The following is a 19,821-nucleotide window of genomic DNA, read 5'->3' on the forward strand; positions in this document are numbered from 1 at the left end:
AAGTTTGCAACAGCAACTCAATTGCTCTTTGCCGTGCTAGCTTAGCTTTAGCATTAGCTTAAATTCTAGCTTTAAATGCTGCATACTCAGTGGTGTGGTGGTTTCTCATAGTGAATAAAATAGCGTTTTGTTTGCAGCTCCACCAGGACTTATTTCTGCGTTATAGGAATTACAAATTGCGATCCGTTGCTCTCTTTTTTTGTGTATTACTGCCGACATGCTAAGCTAACTGTGCCTCCATGAGTGTTGTTCTCCTGTAGCAGAGGCATGTGCACGCAGGCACATGCTCACATGCAGCTTCAGAGCGTTCAATTGTGTCTTTCTTATCCATTTACATGTACAGTATTTACACTGCAACTAACACCAGAGTGCTACTGTTTACCTTCCTATTTAGAAGTGCAACGTTGAAAGGGTACGGTCTGAAACGTGTCACAGCGTAGCGTTCCGAAAGTTGTCTAATCAAATATACCAGTAGGGTGGTATATTAAAAATTAATATCATAACGAAAATATATACCAGTATTTGGTATGAACCAGCCCTAATATATTATGTATTTATAATGATAATGGCTTGGATTTAGATAGCACCTTTTTCATGAGATTCAAAGTCCATTTGTGCACAATTCATACCCATTCATATTAGGGAATGTTGGTAATGTGCCTTGCCCAAGGACACAACAACAATGACTGGGATAGAGCAGGATTTGAACAACTACATGAGAACTGCTTTCTTGTTTTTATCTTACATTTTATCATTATAAATGATACATTATGATATTACATGATATTATGATATACATTTTATCTTGCCACAAGCATAACAAGTTCACTGTAAAGAATAATAATTAAAGATTGTCTTGTTTTTAAAAACCATAGGGTGCACACCTAAAACCAAACGTATAGAAACAGTTTGATATGAATATATGTACCTTTACACCCCTACCTTTGAAATTGAGTTTCTAAAATTACTAAACTTTATGATTTTTATATTTTTAGAATCAATTATCATTGTAATGACAATTTTTTTTTTTTTTTTTTTACTGAAATGATTTCTATACATAAATAAGTAGCAATTTTTCAAACGCGCAAATGACAATTTTTAAAAATAAGATTACCAACATACTTTAAAGTAAAATACATCTCATTTTGAAAAATGCATTCTTTTTTTATGGCCCGGTACCAGGGTGTCCATAAAAAGATGCTGGTCCACTACAGCCTGGGGCTGGAGACTACTGCATAAATGGATAAAGGATCTATCACAAAGTGATGTGGCTTTGTTGCTTCTGGTTCTGTTGGTATGAAGTGTTTCAAAGACTAGAGAAAATCTGAAACAAACGTTTGAAAGATGTTTTTGCCAGAGTTAAAAAAAAAAAAAAAAAAAAAAGCTGCTTGTGGTCACTCTGCAAGAAAAGAAGCTAAAACACAAATCCATCTGAACATAAGGATGTTTGAAAAAGAAAAAGAAAAGAAAGGCAAGCTGCTCCCGTCCAGCACAGATTTAAACTCGGACACATCTTTACTGAATAAAGAATATATCAGAGTGTTTATGGCTCAATTTGTGGGACAAACAATGCTATACAGTATATCAAAAGTCTGTTTTTTCAAAATACCTTTGTTGAAAGGACAGGAGTGCTGCACTCTGATATTTTCAACTGTAGAAGTGCTGCATGTTTAAAAGTGAAAAGTTTGATGAGGTGTATGCATTTAATTGTCAGGTGATGTGAGGCGTCAGGAGTGTGTGCTGATGAGAAACACCTCTTCCTGACCTTCTATGGTTCTAATTTGAATTCTACATTATGTTAGGAAGCTCCAACTGGCCTTGTTTTAAACCAATCTGAATATTGAGCTAATATATTTTATTCATGACCCACAGGTATTGTTTCTCTTCAATGTGTTCTCCTCATTGCTGCATTTGGTAGTGGTGAAATATCAATTTAAAAGTTTTTGGCACATGCTGTTATGCTTGGATCCAGATCACAATTTCTAACGGTTTTACTGTGTGTGGACCATACAAAATAATGAAGTCTGACAGTTACTTTCCGACATGGTTTTACATTTTATCTTACAAGATAGATGAATGACATATGATTTATAGACCTGTTGAGTGCTCTGGCAGTTGGATGGTTTCAGTGGTGTGGAGATGGATAAATAGATGGATGGATGCGTCTGATGGCAGTCTGCCATGTATCCAGCCTTTGTTTTCACAACAAGAGCCTCAACATGGCCTCCCTTTTGTCTCTCTACTGTTTATTTTGCCACCTGCAAACCCGGACGGGTGAACGAGGTCAGTACACACATACACACTGGAATGGGGTAGTTGCAATATGCACACACACAACACGGTCAAAGGTCACTGGGTCAGTAGATATGTTCAGTGTGCCTGATTTATTACGCTGTTATTCTAAGTATATTTGTCAGTTCGTGGAGTGAATTAGGAGGAAATCTGTGGTCAGACGGAATGTTTAAGGCTCAGTGGCTCAACTTTTTTAGTTCAGAGGGAAGTTAGGGCCAAGTGGGTAAAACACGGAGGTAGCCTGCTGTTTGGGCAGCAGCTTGGATTGAAGAGACTTGGCTCAGAATTGTTACTCTGTAATGGGATTGTAGCACTGCCATTGCTGTCTTTCTGTTGTGCATTGCCTCGTTCTCTTAGGGCTTTCCATGGCTTTGGTTGCATCCAACACACAATAACATGTATGTTCAGTTTACTGGTGTTTTGAGATTAACCATCAGATTGAATTTGTCCCTTGAGACTTGTCCAAGGTGCACCCAACCTTCATGTTCCTGATCCAGGGTTCTGATGGATGTTCTGTGTTTATGTTCCAAGGTTTTTGCTGAGTTCTCTAGTTGCAGAGTTCAGTTTCTGTTTGTTAGTTCTCATACTCTTATGGTCTCTGGCTCTTTTTTAAAGAAGGGTTTTTGTTTTGTGTTAGTTGCTGACTTCTTTTGATAACCTGTGTGGTTTTCTCCCTCTGTCTGCTAGGATTGGTCTTTTCTTGTGTATTGCACCCCTTGTCTTGTCAGTATGTGTGAGAGAATGTGTTGACTTCTCCCTCCTGTCTCCACCCAGGTGTTCCTTATCTACCAATTGTCTTCTCTGCAATACTTAAGGTGTGCATTAACACAGAGTGTTTGCTGGTGGATTGTCTTGGACTATTTCTCCTTGTGCCTCACATTCCAAGTTCCATAAGGTTTGTTTTTGTTGTGTTCTCTGGTGTTTTCAAGTGAGTTCTTTGGTTTCTAAATTTGGTTATTCAATTCTTGTTGGACTTTGAGCTTGTACTTCGATGGACACTTTTTGCTCTGTACTTTGTTGGACCTAAAATTTGGATTCTAAATGTCATGTAATGGACTTTAGAGCACAATTACTATAACTCCTCCTCATGCTTCTGCATATCCACAGACCTGACTTAACTAATAATGACATTTATTACAGTGGGTGTGCCAATCATACATAAAACATGAAACCTTTGTAACTTTACTACAGCTGCATCGTCCATGCTTTACTTTTATACAGTAGTAGCTACTGTGTATACAGTAGATGCTGTTCTGAACGTTGCCATTTTTCATAGATTCATTATTTGTATCAGATAAGCCGGTGCCATATAACTGTTAGAAGTGTTTTTACTTTGACTTTTGCAATTACTCATAAGATTACTTCACCCAAAATAAACTAATTTGTGATATATTAACCTTGCTTTAACAATGGAATTCTCAGTGTAGTGCTAAACACAAAATCCAGTCAATATATTCTAATGAATTTAAGCCACAGTTGGAAATATACCTGTACAGGAAAATTCAGATAATTCACAAGAGCAGTCGTAGCTGCTCTGCTAAACATGCAGCATTCTCATCAATCTCTAATCAATGAACTAATTTCTCATACACTGTACTCTGGCTGTGGTGCATTCACAGCCCTGTATAAAGTAAGAAAACATGACTTTTCACTTTCAAGATCAATTAATCTGATAAGGTCAGAAGTTTGAACTGTTGATCTCCTCCTGCAAAGGCAAGCAGCTGGGACTGTTAATGCTGTACCATAATAATTATTATTACGTATTTACATGTATCTTTTATTCATTTTCATATTGTTTATTTAAGAATCTTGCAAATGTTTAGACAACTTGTTTGCTGTTGTTATTTTTTTAATTTAATTTTCATCAGATGTTTTATATAAAGAACTGCTGATGTTTACACAAATGCATGATGAACCATGCGAACACAGTTTTACCATTACCAAATCATGCAATATTACTAACCAACTATAAATATTTGTCTGTTCATTTGTTTTAACAAGTGTGTTTTTCCTTGTTTGTGCTTGTCTCCAGTCAGGCTTGATCCGGTTGTCTCAGGAGGAGTTTTTGATTGCCCCTCTACCTCAACATCTTGCCCAAAAACACAACTACACGAGCCCCAGTGGACATCATCCACACGTCATCTACAAGCGCTCAGCAGAACACATCATTCACAAGAGCACACCTGGCAGCAGTTCTTCTTCCAGACCTGACAACCCCTATCTTCACCTTCAGCAGCAGCAGCATCATGACTTTCAGCATGGAAAGCTTCCACGACAACACTTCTGTGGACGCCGCAAGCAATGTATGTAAGGGAAACTCAAATCTCTTGTATATGTATACGATAAACAATATAAGTTAAAATACATGTTTATATGTGATCATTTTAGGCCTGTTTGCATCTTTGACAGAAACTAAATGAAAAGTGCTAACCGATTATGAGAATTATAGCTATATTTGATTCTTTAAAGTTCATCTTCAGCTTAATTTGGCAGAACGTGGTGTGAACATTTCTGTTCAAATGACTTACCAAGCTTTTTAGTGGTATTTGATAAGATATTTCTGTTTCCTTTAGTTTTTATGCTAGTTATTGTGCTTCATATATACTTCTCAGTTGATGCTAGGATTTTTGTATGAATGCACAAACCCTGTTTACCTAAGTTTCTAACCAAGTGTTTGTTACCCCAATTTTAGACCTAAATTATGGTCCTGCAATTTCAGAAATATATTGTACCTTTACCAAGAAGTTTCAGTGTTTGTGGATTTCATTCTGCAACTTGATAATGTGCATGAGAACTCATCAGAGCTCTACTAAAACTCTGTTGGGACCGGGGGGGGGGGGTGTTTGTTCTCTCGGACTTCCCAATCACCTGACATCAAGCCTGCTGAGCGTCGGTAGGGAGCAGTCATGGACTGGGAAGCCAATCAGTCCTGACATGAAGAGAAGTTGTTTGGAATACTGTCAGTTCATGTTGGGATAACACAGTTATCAGGGTCCAACAATCTCATGGAATTTTTTTACAAAGTAGAAGGACTCATCTCCACAAAAGCTGGATACACTTCTATGGAAAATCTGCATGTTCTCTTTGAGATAAAATGCAGAGACCATTCAATATAATAAACAAACACTTGTTTCAATTAATAAAACATTATGAAAGACATTGGTGCAAATACTTAATTCACCCATTATAAGAACTCATTACTGTTATTTCTTATCAAAAATTTCTGGTGTAGTTTGACGGTAGTAGTAATGGACTACTTCTAGTTAGAAACCTATTTTCATACAGATATACCTGTAGATATACTGTATATTTTGTTGTTGATGGCCAGAAGATACAACTACAATATCCAGTTTTATAATGAACTGTGAGTCAAGCTACTCATACAACTACCGGTAGTATGAATAGCATCAAGAAACTCATTTATTTATGTATTTTTTTTTTTTTTAGTACAAAACAGTCAGTACACAAATAGACAAAACAGGTGACAATGTTTAGAGTTCACAATTTTCAGCAAGGTTTCAATTATGTTGGTCAGGTCCAACAATTTCACGGAGGAGGAAAGGATGTCTGGGCCTGGAGCACGAGGAGGAGATGGTCCTCCATGCGCAGTCCTCCTCTCCTTCTCCTAAGGAAAAATTCTGTGCACCGAAGCGTCCGCCAGACGCACGGTGCATCTACAAGCATCTGTTTCTGTACCTTACACATAGTTTATGCTGCTTTTTCCATAGGTGGCTGTTTATATAGACTACAGTTTTATTTGGTACCATAATGTTAACTGGAGCATTAAGCATTCATTCTTTTCGTTATTCCTGCGTTTTCTTTTCATATTCACTGCAGCCTCATCTCTGTTTGTAAAGCTGTGAGAGTTACACCTGCCTTTGTAAGGGAATAAACTCATGAGCAAAAACAGGCACCACAAACAGCTCCAGGTTTGATGAATGTGATTGCGCGCGCTGCATTAATGTATTTACATTTTCCACCCACTTTGCATATTGATCAGAGGAAAACGCGCTAAACAGACTGCGCTATGCTGCGTGCTTGACAGACACAATCTTGATTGCCTGTCGTTTGTATTGTTTATCAGCGCATGTAGTGACCTTTAGTAAATCCGCCCCTAGGTGTTATAGTGCAAAAGGAAACACAGTGTAACTGTTTTCAATAGTGGAGCCTGTTGTCATGTCCCGTGGCACAAGCAGGAATACAAATTGTTGAAAAAAGTCAACAATCAGTACCAAATGTTCCATCTTTCTCTTTTCTACATTCCGTTTTGCTTTTTCATTTTTCTATTTGGGATTTCCTAGATGCTCCCAAGCCTCCAGATGAGGACCGTTTCATCATGCCGGATGAGTTTGCATCACCCAAGGCAGAAGGGGCCGGCAGGTCAAAAAGATCGCCCATCAACTCCAACAGGGTGGGAGGGTTAAACGTGGAGACACTGGTGGTTGCAGACAGGAAGATGCTGGAAAAACACGGCAGAGAGAATGTCACCACCTACGTCCTGACAGTCATGAATATGGTAAAGGGAAGCGTTAGCTCAGAAACATCGTGCGTTCCAGAAAAAAGCTGCATGTTGTTGAAAACTGTTTCAAATGACTCTGCAGGTATCCAGCCTTTTCAAAGACGGCACTATTGGAACAGATATCAACATTGTCGTGGTCAGTCTGTTGTTGTTGGAGCAGGATCCGGTGAGTGGACGTGAGCGTACGTTAAGTTCAGATCTCATGCCAATTCTGACTTCATGTTCTTTTCTTGACCAAAATGTAAAGAGTTGTCTAGATCAGTGGTTTCCAAACTTTTCACTGTCCCGTACCCCTTCAGACATTTATCCTGAACCCATATACCCCCTACTCCTGTGCACATAAAAACATAATAATGTAATGTCAACTACAATGTAGCCCTACAGTGAAATTTATCTCTGAATTTTACCTATCCTGTTGAGGAATAATACCGTATATCATAAAAAATGAATACTAATCTGTAAGGACACAATAAGATGTCTTATTTATCTTGATTTAAAAAAAAAAAATTCTCTCTTTTTTATCACCCTGAAACTGTCAATACAACACACTACAACTTTAAGAAGAAGCAATGTTTGGCTCTGCATGCAAAGTCTTGTTCTGTATTTTGTTTTCATTTTGTCAGAGCTAATAATCACTTTCACACAAGCATGTGGTGACAAAGGACATCAAAGTCTCAACAGCATGTTTGGCTAGCACAAAGCAATGTAGCATTCATCATATTTGTGCTTTTTTAATGATTGTTGCACTGTCCCCACGAGAGGGACTGGTGTTCTATTTATATTCTAGTTTCAAATGTTGTCGCCCTGTTCTTAATTTTTATTCACATACCCCCTATGAGAATTTGTGTACCCCTGAGGGTACCCGTACCTCATTTTGGGAACCTAGGGTCTAGATCAATTAGCAGTCATTTAAGATTTTAGGCTGTGGATGAGTAAACTGTCATTTAAACCGTCATTAGGCATTGGTTAAGTTAGTTTTAAGAATTTAATTCAACCCTCAGCCCGAGTCTGTTCAAATACGGAAACGCTGACTCTTTTATTCTCTGTTCTATGATTTTCTTTAAGTTCAGTTTTCACACGTCCAAAAAGCAGATTTTTGTTTCTGCTTCACCTCAGCTGTGAGGATGCTTATTTTCATTTTGGAAATGAAATCAACTTCCCATCTTCACAGCATGAAATATGTTCAGCCAGCTAAAATGACTGAAGTCATGCATTAAATCTATGCTGCTGACCAACAAGCTGTGGAAACTATTCTACAACAATCAAACAACAGGAAATACATACAACACATACTATTTTTAGCATCCACCTTTGCTGTCTTAATTCTGCATTCAGCTGATTTTTGCACAGTGTTTCCTCGTTGTCCATTCCTTATAGCACACTATCAACACACCAACCAGATCGCCACCTTTACCATCAATGTACACTCAATTCCTGACCTGGCAGCTCACCCGGCTACATACACCTAAAGAAACATGATTAGGCCCACTGTTATACACGCAAACACACACTGCCATGCATTCACAATGTGCACACAGCATACTGACGTCAACACGCTAACACACACTCAGAACACAAATGTGGTCATGGTTAATGTGGTCATCCTAAAATATAAATACCCTCTGACCCCCCATCGGCTCTGAAGATCAATGAAAGATACCTGTATGTGTGGCAGCTATTCAAGAAACAAAAGATCAAAAAGGCTCCAGTTCCAGACGGAGCGTCTCCCTCCTGCCTGAGAGTCTGTGCTGAGCAGCTGGCTCCCATCTTCACACGGATCTTCAACACATCACTGGAGCTGTGTGAAGTACCCTCCTGCTTCAAAAGCTCCAGCATCATCCCAATTCCAAAGAAACCTGTCATCACAAAACTCAATGACTATCGACCCATTGCCCTGAAGTTCGTAGTCATGAAGCCCTTTGAGAGACTGGTGTTGAGCCACCTGAAGGACGTCACATGACCCCTGCTGGATCCCCTGCAGTTTACCCATCAGGCAAATAGGTCGGTTGAGGATTCAGTCAACATGGGACTGAACTACATCCTGCATCACCTCGATTCTCCAGAGACCTACGCTAGAGTCCTGTTTGTGGATTTCAGCTCTGCGTTCAACACCATCATCCCGGACATCCTTCACCAGAAACTCACCCAGCTCACAGTGCAGGCCTCCACCTGTCAGTGGATCACCAACTTCCTGACTGACAGGAAGCAGCAAGTAAGGCTGGGAAGCATCACATCCAGCACCCGGTTACTCAGCACTGGCGCCCCCCAGGGGTGTGTTCTCTCCCCACTGCTATTCTCCCTCTACACCAATAACTGCACGTCAGGGGATCCTTCTGTGTAACTCCTGAAGTTCGCAGACGACACCACCATCATCGGTCTCATCCAGGGCGGGGACGAGTCTGCCTTCAGACGAGAGGTGGAACAGCTGGCTCTCTGGTGCAGTCAGAACCATCTGGAACTGAACGCGCTCAAGACTGTGGAGATGACAGTGGACTTCAGGATAAGTCCCCCCACTCCCCCCTTACCATTCTGAACAGCGTAGTGTCTACTGTCTTTCAGGTTCCTGGGATTCACAATTTCACGGGATCTGAAGTGGACCTCCCACATAGACACTATCAGGAAAAAGGCACTGCAGAGGATGTACTTCCTGCGTCAGCTGAGGAAGTTCAACCTGCCCAGGAGCTGTTGATCATGTTCTACTGTCTGTTCTGTGCACCTCCATCACTGTCTGGTTTGGATCTGCAACCAAACTAGATAGACACAGACTGCAACGGATAATCAGGTCTGCAGAAAAGATCATTGGTGTCGAACTGCCCCCCCATCCAAGACTTATACCTGTCCAGGAAATGGACAGGTAACATCACTGCAGATCCCTCACACCCTGTACATAATCTGTCCAAACTTCTCCCCTCCAGCAGACGTTACAGATCACTGTACGCAAAAACAATCCGTTATAGGAATAGTTTCTTTCCCCAGGCTGTCACTCTGATTAACGCTTAAACAGTCAAAGAGTGTCAGACCTGTTGCTGTGTAATAACTCTGGAACTGAACATGTAAGAACCCTGGAACTAAACGGTCATTGGGAATGTACATTTACATGTACATGCACATGTACATGTACATATACGTATAATATTTAATTTAAATGTTCACCTTCACTCTTCAATGTAAATACTGAAATAGAATTAACTCATATTTAATTCATCATCCTTTTTGCACTACTCATCACTGAACTACTGCACTATTATTATTATTTTTATTATTATTATTATTATCATTATTATTATTATTATCTTGTTATATCATCCTATTTAGTTTTGCACATATTAGTCTTTAATTACTGTTTACATAGTTAGAGATAGCACAGCTCACCAAGTCAAATTTCTTGTGTGTATACATGGCCAATAAAGTTGATTCTGATTCTGAATATGACTAACTTTGAACAAACTGAACCAGATAATCAGTGGTGAAAGGTGGTAAATTGTTGGTTGTGAGCCAAAACTAGCAATACAAATTAGCAAGAGATAGAGTAAACAGGGGTTCTGTAAATATAGTTTATGTACATTTTAATGACAATTACTAACTACAGTCAGTTCATGTGTATGGCTGCACAATGTTTATTGTCATCTCTTGATGCATTTTGTGGTAGAGGTGTGTGGTACTTGTTGTACAAAGATGACCCATTAAAGTGAAACCTGAAACCAGTTTTATCATTACTACTAAACAAATAGCAGTCAATGACCCTAAAACTTGTTCAAATGTTGTTTGTGTTGATTTTAATCAGGGTAATTGATGTTAAGACTGAAATGTTTTTTAGCACTTGTAGTGAAGTCATGTCCAACCATATACCCCTTTAATCTGGCCTATTGAGTATACCATCATAACAGCAGTCAATATTTTTTGCTGGACTGCACTTGAACCATCTCTCAAATGTTTGCTTTTTATTTCTAGCTGGGCCTGACTATTAATCATCATGCCGACCAGTCTCTGAACAGTTTCTGCCAGTGGCAATCTGGTTTGGTGGGGAAAGGGGGGAAAAGACATGACCACGCTGTTCTCCTCACCGGATTGGACATTTGTTCCTGGAAGAATGAGCCATGTGACACCCTGGGTATGACAGATATCTGATCCTTTCAACAGTCCATCCAAGAGCATTGGACCCAGCCAGTGTGGGTCACAGTGATTAAGACCAAAGTTTGGAGTGACAACCTACAATCCCTTCTAATGTGTCAACACAGGCATTATTTGTAGTTGTAGAGTGAGAGGTGTGGATATAGTCATTAAAAGTAAAAGGCATCATCTCACAGTACAACAACACAATTGTGTATGTGCAGCATGTACATGTTTTTGTAATTTTCTCTGTCAAATACCTTCACAATATGTTTTGACATAGACAACAATAAATCCCAGCAACGGTAATAATGACTAAATATCTGGTTCTGGTGCCAATTGTAAAAATCAAAAAGAGACTTTTCTCTTGTGGAGTTTTGTTTTAAATTAGTTTACTACGGAACACTTTCTGCATTTACAACCTATGCATGGATAGCCGAGACCAAAATGTCACATAGTAAACAATAAGTGCAAGATACAGTAATATACCGTAACATTCAGTTAATTTGCCATTTTGGAATTTGATGAGCGTTTGAACTTTTTTGACTTCATCTTTGCAGGTTTTGCCCCTATCAGCGGCATGTGCAGCAAGTACAGGAGCTGCACCATCAATGAAGACACAGGACTCGGGTTGGCATTCACCATCGCACATGAGTCTGGACACAAGTAGGAACCTTCAAAATAATAGCAGAAGTTTCTGATATTTATGTGAAATATGTAAAACCTTGAAATGGCTCCATGTTCACCACACATTTATTTTTCAAGTTTTGGGATGATCCATGATGGAGAGGGAAATCCATGTCGCAGAACCGAGGGAAACATCATGTCACCCACTCTGGCTGGTAACAATGGGGTGTTCTCCTGGTCAACTTGCAGTCGACAGTATCTTAGCCGGTTTCTTGGGTAAGCTCTAGGCAATGTAACATTGGAGTTGCCTGTCATTAAGGCTCTTCTTCTAAGTGACAAAGATGTAATATGTTCACCAGAACAACCCAGGCTTCCTGCCTTGTAGACGAGCCCAAACAGATCGGTCAGTACAAGTACCCGGAACAACTTCCTGGGCAGCTGTATGATGCAGACACACAGTGCAAGTGGCAGTTAGGCTCCAAGGCCAAACTCTGCAGCCTCGAATTTGTCAAGGTATGGGATTTACCCTGCACTCAAATTGATCCTGGTCATGAGTTAGCTACACTTACAGGTTTTTGCTCACCGGCTAATGACATACATTGCTTTTGCAAGTGCTAAAATTGTAAGGTTGAAGTGCAAATCCAACAATATCTGTAAACTTAAAAAACTAGAAATTATTTTGGGAGTTTCATCGGGTATTCAGTTTGGATATATAATATGGCCTCGGCTGACACATAGTAACCCCTGAAAATTATATAGAGCACAATTTCACAGCATCGAAGCAGTAGGATGTTATTTCTTAGAGTGTGGGGGTGGGGGGGAGGGGGGCATTCCTTAGATCGCAATTATATAAAGCAAAGTATTAATACAACTATTCTCTATTCTATATCAAAGCTATTGGCAAAGTTCCCTGCCTGGTTTACACCCCTACACTCACTAAATGTGTTGATCTCTGAGAAATGATTGGAAGAAAAGCTTTCGTACAAGTGTAGACCATAGGGATAGCAGTTTAAATATGCTGAATAGTCCTCAGGCTTTCTTACACTGAGACTAAATAGGAATGGTAATGAATGTCCTCTGTGATTCTATGGGGCTTGAATTGTGTACAGTCTAGCAATAACGATGCAGCACTAGATTGTCACTTTATTAATTTGCATGATCTACTCACCCTTTTTTGAAATGCATTTGAGCATGTCATTGAAAATACATTACCTTGGGTAGTTTTAGTCTTTGTAGAAACATCTACAATCACTTCATTCAGTAATGTTTATTCACATGTAAATGTGTTTAAAATACTTAAAGCTTTTGCCTAGTACTACTGCTGGGGAATTGACTGCGCCAACTTGTATATCCGCCAGAATAGTTCACAAGACAGCGCCTCGGCCATTCACCTCTCCCCCGGGCCCCTCCTCTATTCTCCTAACAGATGAACAAATACTACATCTGCATGTATGGGACTTGTGTACTCCTCTGTGGGTGGTAAATTGAACTGCATGCTGATTAACACAGGATATGGGTGTGTGTTCATGCTCACTCAGGGGCGGATTCACTAGGATCTGAAATAAAGGGTGGTAAACCAGGTGCGCCCCTAAATCCTTTGGTGACGCAGTTTCCTCACCTTCTGCGAGCAATTCACTAAGATTGCAGCAATGATTAGCACACGTGCAGAAGTGGTGGAGACCGCCCTATTTAAATGAGCGTTTTTTGCTCGTTCAATGTGTAGAGGTGAGGCGCATAGAAGCACACAATGACATTTGAGGAAGTTAAATTGGACGCAGATGGACTCCTCTGTTTACTGCACAAACATTTAGTTATGTAGAAAACTAAATAAACGAATAATTGTTTTTTTGTTATTTTTTTTTGTTTTCAGCAACTTTAAAACCTAATGATATTTCCCCCTAATTTATTATGGCTGCTCCGTTAGGTCCTGTAACTTTGCTCTGATCAGTGCATGAAAAATAGGCAGATTCAGACAGAAACCATCCCATTGATCTGCCATTTATCTGAGTTAATACAGCTACAGAGTCTGTCAATCAGTCTGCACCATTTGAAGATGATCTACTGACCATCATCCAGCAGGTCTGGCTCTTGAGTAGTGAATATTGTGCCATCTCTGCGCAAATAACGCATGCTGCTCAGCTGATGCTGGTCTGACACTTCTGCCACGAGACACGCTAAATGGATTGAGGGCACATTGCGACATGCAGCAGCCGCGCACTCCTTATTCCCTGCGTTTTGTACATTATTAGCGCGTGGAGTGACGGTTGCACACGTTTTAATACTCCTAAACCTTTAATGAGTCTGCCCTTCAGTCTTTTGCTTCTCCATTGACAGGTCATGTGCTCTCAATATCAGCATTCCCCTGTAACTCATCTTCTTGATGTTGATGAAGTAGATGTGCTTGCAGACAGCCACTCAAACTCTGCCCTTATCTTCCTCATTTCTTCTTGTTCTCAGTTGTAGTTGGGCTGGTTGCCAGACTGTTGCCTGTCTCCTTAACCTGGCTCTCCCTCTGTGCTCACTGTTGCTTGTGTGTCAGTAGCATTTGGTCAGATAACAGAAAAATATAATCCCTTATTAAAAAAGCACCTGATCAGATTTGATTTCAACTACATGCTGGTGGTCTTGGCAGGAGAAGCATGCACGGTCCAATAAAGAAACAGAATGGCAAGGGGTTTGGGGATCGGGATATCAAAGGTGGGGCAGGTAGTTATTGCAGAAAACTACTGGGTAACTATCAGAAAATTGTATAAAAATTTTGATCTGTGTCTTCTTTGGCAGGACATCTGCAAATCACTGTGGTGTCATCGCACAGGTCATCGGTGTGAGACCAAGTTCATGCCTGCTGCCGAAGGCACTACTTGTGGTCCAGACATGGTGAGGCTTTGATAGAAAAGAGCAGCCTCTTTTAGTGTTTTAGACATGTTTCCAATCCTCTCAACTCACCTTTGATGAACTAATACAGTCAAGTGTAAGTAAACACCAGTCGAGGCATGGCAGCAATTTTCACAAGCTAAATTTTAAACTTAAACAAATGTATGTTTTCTCTTTTTAAAGTGATAAAACCTATTAAAATTCAAAAGCTTTAATATTGGAGAGTCTGGGATCAAAACACAAAGATTGTTTAAAAAACTGAATGTTTTTTAACCTTTGAAAGGTTATGTTTTTTTTATCAGCCAATAATTGCATTCATTAAAAAAGTTATTTATAACATCTGTTACAGACGTACATTTTCTCAACAGTCATGTAAAGTATTTTCCTCAGCTTACTTATAAGGCCATCTGTGGATTGATACTGGGCCAACTGTTGGTCTTTAGGCCGCGATTAAAATCAATGGATTGATTTAGTGGTTGTCAACCAGTCAGCCATCAACAAATGGCAACCTGACTTTAAGTTTTGGTACAACATTTTTTACTTCTATCATAAAAACAACATACAAAAAAGCACACAATTTAGTTTTTTCTCTTTTTTTTTAAGCAAATGCCCACACTCAACACTCAAATATTAATATTGTTATCTTCTTCTGTCATGTATTCATTATTTGGTCCTTTTCATTTTCCTTTAGTGGTGTCGAAAAGGGCATTGTGTAAAATACGGGGAACATGGCCCTAAAGCGATTCATGGACAGTGGTCACCTTGGTCCCATTGGTCTGACTGTTCTAGAACGTGTGGAGGAGGGGTGATGTACAGGGAGCGGTCCTGCACAAGCCCAAGGTATTTACATGCACCATTATTATGTTACATGCTGAACGCGATTCACTGAACTTTCTTGAGTTACATACTTTGCTAGAAAGATGACAAAAGAAACATTGAGCTGCACATCACATTAAAGCACAGTTAGCTAGTAATGGATCATTTTGGAGATGTGCGTGTATTCTACTCAAACCCATTGACATTCTCTACACACGATACACTTTCAGATTATTCATTCAGCATGACAATCAAGATGGTCAGACTCTCCATGGCCCATGGAGAGTCAAGACAAGGGAAGACCTCCTGTGCTTTAATATTTTTTTACATTTGTTGCATCTACATCAAAGACACCACGCCGCTCCATTGTAGGAACAACACAGGCATAAACACCCCTAGGGCAGAGGAATGGAGATTCTCCATCAAATAAGCACACAGACATACTGGGAGGGGATGACTGCAAAGTGACAGAGCAACCAGGGATAGTGTAGGGAAGGCAATTGGTAGATTGGGCACACCTGAATGGAGAGAAGAGGGAGGAAAGGAACTTTTTTATTTCCCCTAACACTTTCCCACAGACTGACAAACACTGGTAGTGTGCAATGCAAAGAGGAACCATGACCCTCAGGGAAAAACGGGGAAATCTAAACCAGATACCAATAAAAACAACAAACTAAATCAAACATGACCCAAAGGCTTCAAATAAAACCCAACCAAAAAAGACAAACACACAAAGAGATGATGATGGTACACAACACTACACTGTGTGCCACCACGCAATCACCTTCACTCACAAGAAATACATTTCAACACCGACAGAAAGATAGAAAGGCAAAGAGATTAACATCTCCCAGCAAAAAAGAAAATGCGCTAAATAAATAACCAATGAAATATTTGAAAAAACAAGAAAAAAACCATAAACAAACCAGATAATAAAACTTAGATTTACAAAATTAGAACAAAGTCCAAGTCAAGAACATAGGTCTATGAGTTCCACTCCCAGTTTATTACTGTTAAATCCTTCACTTAAATTAATAAAATCCTGCCATTTATTTGCCATGTTGTAGCAGCACACACACACACACACACACACACAATTCAGTGCTGTTTTAAATTTGAACGTTTTCTCAGTTGCTGTCATTTGTTTAGTCTGTAAGTATAAAGAATACAATAAAGATGTGCTTTTGGTAAGACTGTACTGCAGATGCGACTCTCCATTCTATTTTCATTCGTTTTTTGTTCTGTTTATTTGAACATTTTACTTGCATTGGGCATACCTTGTTGAGATGTGGACTGTGATGTTTGATTTATTGGCAAAAATCAAAGTTGGATATAAGAGTCAAACTTTTAACAATGGGAAGCTCTTCCTACTCAATGTCACAGTTAAAGTGTGAGTCTTGGTAGCTCTGATCAAAGTGTTGATGGCCTATGGTCTGTTTTAACTGTTGGTTTAATTTTAAACTGAGAAATCATGTTAAAGAGAAATGTGGTGTTTGTGAGGTGGGGTACTCACACAAAGACAAAAGCTTTTTTTTGTCCTGATTTCCCCCCTCTTGAACAGGGATGGCAAACTAAATACACTGAACAAAATTATTAATGCAACACTTTTGTTTTTGCTTCCATTTTCATGAACTTAACTCTATAAACACAAAAGACTTATTTCTCTCAAACATTGTTCACAAATCTGTCTAAATCTGTGTTAGTGAGCACTTCTCCTTTGTGAGATAATCCATCCCACTTCACAGGTGTGGCATACGAAGATGATGATTAGACAGTATGATTATTGTGTGCCACAATAAAAGGCCACCCTGAAATGTGCAGTTGTGCTTGATTGGGGTGGCTCAGAAAACCAGTCAGTATCTGGTGTGACCACCATTTGCCTCACGCAGTGCAACACTTCTCCTTCACATAGAGTTGATCAGGTTGTTGATTGTGGCTTGTGGAATGTTGGTCCACTCTTCAATGGCTTTGTGAAGTTACTGGCATTTGCAGGAACTGGACCACGCTGTCTTATACGCTGATCCATAGCATCCCAAACATGCTCAATGAGTGACATGTCCAGTGAATATGCTGGCCATTCAAGAACTGGGATGTTTTCAGCTTTCAGGAATTGTGTACAGATCCTTGCAACACGGGGCCGTGCATGATCATGCTGCAACATGAGGTGATGGTCATGGATGAATGGCACAACAATGGGCCTCAGGATCTTGTCACGGTATCTCTGTGCATTCAAAAAGCCAACAATAAAATACACCTTTCATAACATACGGCTGCCCATACCATAACCCCACCACCACCATGGGCCACTCCATTCATAACGTTGACATCAGCAAACCGCTCACCCACATGACGACACACATGCTGTCTGCTATCTGCCCTGAACATTGAAAACAGGGATTCATCTGTGAAGAGAACCTCTCTCCAATGTGCCAGATGCCATTGAATATGAGCATTTGCCCACTCATCCTCACACCGATGAGGATGACGAGCATTCAGATGAGCTTCCCTGAGGCAGTTTCTGACAGTTAGTGCAGAAATTCTTTGGTTATTCAAACCTATTGTTGCAGCAGCTGTCTGGATGGCTGGTTTCAGATGATCATGGAGGTGAACATGCTGGATGTGGAGGTCCTGGGCTGGTGTGGTTACACGTGGTCTGTGGTTGTGAGGCCAGTTGGATGTACTGCCAAATTCTCTGAAATGCCTTTGGAGACGACTTATGGTAGAGAAATTAACATTTAATTCACAGGCAACAACTCTGGTGGACATTCCTGCAGTCAGCATACCAATTGCACGCTCCCTCAGAACTTGCGACATCTGTGGCATTGTGCTGTGTGAATAAACTGAACATTTTTAGAATGGCCTTTTATTGTGGTCAACCTGAGGCACACCTGTGCAATAATCATGCTGTCTAATCAGCATCTTGATATGCCACACCTGCGAGGTGGGATGGATAATCTCTGCAAAGGAGAAGTGCTCACTAACACATTTGTGAACAATATTTGTGAGAAATAGGTGTTTTGTGTATATAGAAAACGTTTTAGATCTTTAAGTTGAAATGGGAAAATTGGGAGCATAAACAAAAGTGTTGCGTTTATATTCTTGTTCGGTGTATTTAACCAGTGTTTTAAATTTAAATGTACACAACACCTGTGCATTCCTCTTTGAAAATATTGATATGTCAGGTTCATTTATCCTTTTTGAAGACAGAAAGTCAAAGGATAGAAGGAGGGGTGCTGTGAAACTTTACATTAAAGGGTCAGTGGGACAGAGATAGAATAGTAGATTTTAGATCAGGTGCAGGCTGTACAAAGATCCCTCTGAGATGCTCTAGCACAAAGTGGCAGGGTGTAAGATTAAGGCAGGATGTGCCAACATAAAAAGGGAAAACTAAGTGGCTGGGATAGTGTACAGGAACATCTACCCAGTATGGACTGGAAGCTCCCAAATCCAAAGGGATACACCACCAAAAGTTGTTAATAAAAACAGAACTAAGATTCTGTGTGCCTTCAACTTCCGGGCTGACTAACAGCTGCTGCCGAAACAATAGGACAAAGTGGTGTTTGGCAAACACCAGCAGAGGGCAGTGGTCATAGATGTGGTGATACCAGCTTATGGCAACATCAGGAAGAAGGTGCTCAAAACAGTGGAAAAGTACCAAGGGCTCAAAGAACAACTGGAGCAAATATGGAAAGTCAAACGTGGTTCCGGCGGTAGTAGGAACACTTGGAGTGGTGACCCCCAAAGTGAGAGAGTGGCTCTAACAGATTTCAGGAACTACATCTAAAACCTCAGTCCAGAATTGTGTTGTGCTAGGAACAGCTAAGAAGAACAGCTTGGGGAGGACAAACACACCACCCCAAGAAATGTGTCAAACAAAGGTATTCCCTCTATAACTGTGTACAACAACAACTGTGTAGGTAAAGAATGTTAATATATACTTATACTAGATTTACATCTGCTGTGACTGTCTCTTTTCTTTTATACATTCATTCATAGATTATAACCATATTTTGATACACATTGTTTCTTATATCAGCTAAGATACATGATGATTCCACAATATATCCATGACCTTGTTTTGTAGCTTACACTGACTTAAATTTTGCTCGCATGGTTTCTATGTAAGTTTCTGGCCAGAGAGGGGAAGGAGGTAGCATATCCCACTTCTGTTTCCTGGGGTCTTATTTGTATGGTTTGGAAAGCAAAAGGTACTTTTCTCCTCAAATGTTTTAGTGATACAAATATTTTCAGTCTGCATAAACTCAACGGCTTTTATGAGGCACACATGTATCTCTCACTCAATTTTGTAAAATACTTTTATAAAGATCGGCTGGCAAGGAGCTTCTTTTCCAGGAGTTGCTCAAAGACTGAAAATGAATTGTCTCCCCCTACTTCTCAGCTTAAACTGCCATTTTTGATGTAGACCACCTGCCAGATCAAACACAGTCAACCTAATCTTTGCCAACAAGAATGGGAGATTAAGTTCACAATCTTGACCTGGTTTTGGAGAGAGCCCATTTAGTGTTGGGTTGGGGGGGGGGGATTTTGCTCTGACGATTCATTCAACATTTTTTTTTTTTTTT

At 39.9% G+C, this 19,821-nt stretch overlaps 1 protein-coding gene across 2 annotated transcripts in view; it reads left to right on the forward strand.

Annotated features, from left to right (window-relative positions):
* Positions 1-19,821, forward strand: part of adamts18 (ADAM metallopeptidase with thrombospondin type 1 motif, 18) — an 82,307-nt gene that overhangs the window by 18,883 nt on the left and 43,603 nt on the right. For both annotated transcript variants that reach the window (XM_028436573.1, XM_028436580.1), the window contains exons 4-12: positions 4,325-4,595; positions 6,594-6,808; positions 6,894-6,977; positions 10,763-10,922; positions 11,482-11,587; positions 11,687-11,824; positions 11,908-12,061; positions 14,330-14,425; positions 15,114-15,262. In XM_028436573.1, coding sequence (XP_028292374.1) covers positions 4,325-4,595; positions 6,594-6,808; positions 6,894-6,977; positions 10,763-10,922; positions 11,482-11,587; positions 11,687-11,824; positions 11,908-12,061; positions 14,330-14,425; positions 15,114-15,262 — 1,373 coding nt within the window. The remainder of the gene's footprint in view (positions 1-4,324; positions 4,596-6,593; positions 6,809-6,893; positions 6,978-10,762; positions 10,923-11,481; positions 11,588-11,686; positions 11,825-11,907; positions 12,062-14,329; positions 14,426-15,113; positions 15,263-19,821) is intronic.

The sequence above is a fragment of the Gouania willdenowi genome, chromosome 3, assembly GCF_900634775.1.
Source record: "Gouania willdenowi chromosome 3, fGouWil2.1, whole genome shotgun sequence".
Lineage (NCBI taxonomy): Eukaryota > Metazoa > Chordata > Actinopteri > Blenniiformes > Gobiesocidae > Gouania > Gouania willdenowi.